Source organism: Triticum urartu, chromosome 7A (genome assembly GCF_056163025.1).
Source record: "Triticum urartu cultivar PI428250 chromosome 7A, HENAU_Tu73, whole genome shotgun sequence".
Classification (NCBI taxonomy): domain Eukaryota; kingdom Viridiplantae; phylum Streptophyta; class Magnoliopsida; order Poales; family Poaceae; genus Triticum; species Triticum urartu.
In genome coordinates this window covers 158,826,328-158,828,795 of record NC_141879.1, presented here as the reverse complement: position 1 = coordinate 158,828,795, position 2,468 = coordinate 158,826,328, and the positions used below count along the sequence as shown (strand labels likewise).

At 42.6% G+C, this 2,468-nt stretch overlaps 1 protein-coding gene across 1 annotated transcript; it reads left to right on the top strand.

The window, feature by feature from the left end:
* The first annotated feature begins 393 nt into the window (after positions 1 to 393).
* LOC147958737 (uncharacterized) lies at positions 394 to 1,500 on the top strand. Its single transcript, XM_087536404.1, has one exon. It carries the CDS (start codon positions 394 to 396, stop codon positions 1,498 to 1,500), a length of 1,107 nt encoding a protein of 368 aa, XP_087392530.1.
* The last annotated feature ends 968 nt before the right edge of the window (positions 1,501 to 2,468 follow it).

Here is a 2,468-nt window from a genome sequence, read left to right as displayed (position 1 = left end):
AAGTGCGAACCAGAAGGCTATTTGGAGTGGGAGATGCGTGTTGATCAAATTTTTTATGCCCATCATTATAGCGAGGAGAAGAAAGTTCAACTTGCTGGAATTGAGTTCACCGGTTACGCGCCAATTTGGTGAAATCAAATTTTTCATTCAAGACATCGCCCGACGACTTGGCAAGGTATGAAAGAATTCATGAGGCAACATTTTGTTCCTGAGCACTATAAAAGAGATATGTACAACAAGTTGCAGCGGCTCTCTCAAGGTAATATGAGTGTTGATGAATATTACAAGGAGATGGAATTTATTATGATACGTACTGGGACAACGGAGGATCCGGAGATGACCATGGCATGTTTCTTTAACGGGCTAAATATCGAGGTGCAGGATCGTGTTGAGATGGTGGTCTACTACAACATACAAGATCTTATGCACCAAGCTATGCATGCGGAACAACAGATTAAGTGGCGCCAAGTCAACACAGTTCCAAGTACCACTTTGAACACATGGCGACGCTCGCAGTATAAGAGTGAGGATACCGGTCCTAGCTCTAGGGCGACATCATCAAATCGCTCTCATGGTTCCGTGCAAAAGGATGCTTCAAAATCAGGACTGTCGATGGTTAATTCTAATGCACAGTCTACCGGGCGCACTAATGACATAGAGTGTTTCAAGTGTGGAGGAAGGGGACATATGAAGCGTGAATGTCCTAATGAGAAAAGAGTGTTGCTCACGAGAGATGGCTATGCATCTGCTAGTGATGAAGAGGCAGTTTCTGGCACTTCTAGTGACAAATCTAAGGATGTTGAAAATGTGGTTGTGAGTTTTGAAGCTGCTGAGACATATCCTTCACTAATGGTGCAACGAGTGCAAGAGGATCACATTGAGGATAAGGGGCAGCGTTGGAATATTTTTCAGACTCAGTGCAAGGTCCACAACACCAATTGTAAGATGATCATTGACGGTGGAAGCTACACTAATGCTATCAGCAAGGAATTGGTGGATGCCTTAGCGTTGCCTATGTGGAAACACCCGCAACCACATTGCATTGAGTGGTTATATCAGTCTGGCAAACTCAAAGTTACTCATAAGGTGCGCGTGAATTTTTCAGTTGGTGACTACAAAGACATAGTAATTTGTGATGTCTTGCCAATGGATGCATGTCGCTTGTTATTGGGGAGGCCATGGCAATATGATCATCGTGCCACACATGATGGGAGGTCCAATACTTATTCTTTTTGGGACACTGGGAGGCGATGTATATTGCGGCCAATGTATGCCAATGCTATCAAAGAGGATTTTTTTTCAGTTCAAAAGAGGGTCTCCAAAGCTACCACGAAATCGCGGACGGCTTCGTTTCAAGGAGGAGGGGATGATATGGCCTCTAGTGCAAGAGATAATCTTCGGAATGTGTTACAAATTGGTTCTTTTAGTTTTGAAGTTCCACCAACTGAACCGAAGAAGGATGAAGTTAAGCCCACCTTCAGAACGCCATGTGCTACATAAACTATTGGAGGAGCTGTGCCGATCAATTGATATGGGAGGGTCAAGTCGTTTGTACTACTAGTTACGTACTCCTAGTTTTCTTTGGAGTCCAGATTAGTTACTAGGTGATCAGCGTGCCGGATAATTAAATCGTTTAATTCCTTGTTTTGTTGGGATAGGAAAGAGAGAGTCCAGATTAGGTAGGTCTCGTATGCAAGTCAGTTTACTACGTGCGCGTCGCCTATATATAAGTCCGGCTACGGCCGTGTAGAGGGGAGGTTATTTGGTTGAGATTAGTTTGACCGAGAGTTGTATAAAACAAAGAAAAGGCCCCAGGTTGGGGACGCCAAGTTGCTGTGCTTCTGCGATCTCACGGATCATTTTTCACTGTATTGAGATTGATCCTCGTCAATCTTGTTGCAGGTCAATTTTTGTTCTTGTTATATTGCAGGGGCAGAAATCTATTTATTCCTGATTTAATATCTACATCGACTAGAATATTTTTTTATGGCTGTTGAAAGATCTTCTTGCTGTTTCTAGTACCGTGAAAAATCGGGTCGTGACTCGCACAATTTAGCATCTCGCTAGTCTGTGCTACATCATTTCTCCTTCATGAGGCCAAAAATTATATATATAATTACGATCATGATGAACCAGATGCATAGGATAAAACTTCTGATGAAATTCCAATTTCACTCGGTTGTAGTACCATGATCCAATATCATCACATAGCCTAAACCATGTCAATGCCTTTCCCTTCAAAGATAAAGGGAAGAGATTCTTCTTGATAACATCCTTGGGCATACCTGCAAGCTTAAATAATCCACAAACTTCATCCACATAGATTAAGTGCAAGTCGGGATGTAATGTTCCATCTCCTGTAAAAGGGTTAGCCAGCAGTTTCTCTATCATACCCGAAGGAATTTCAAAGTAAAAAGTTTCAGTAGGTTCAGTAGGTTGAGGAGCAACTCTTTGCTTTACTGGTCGGG

What these genes read in the sequence shown, in the direction of transcription:
- LOC147958737 (XM_087536404.1), top strand. Translation starts at nt 394, where the DNA reads ATGGTGGTCTACTACAACATACAAGATCTTATGCACCAAGCTATGCAT.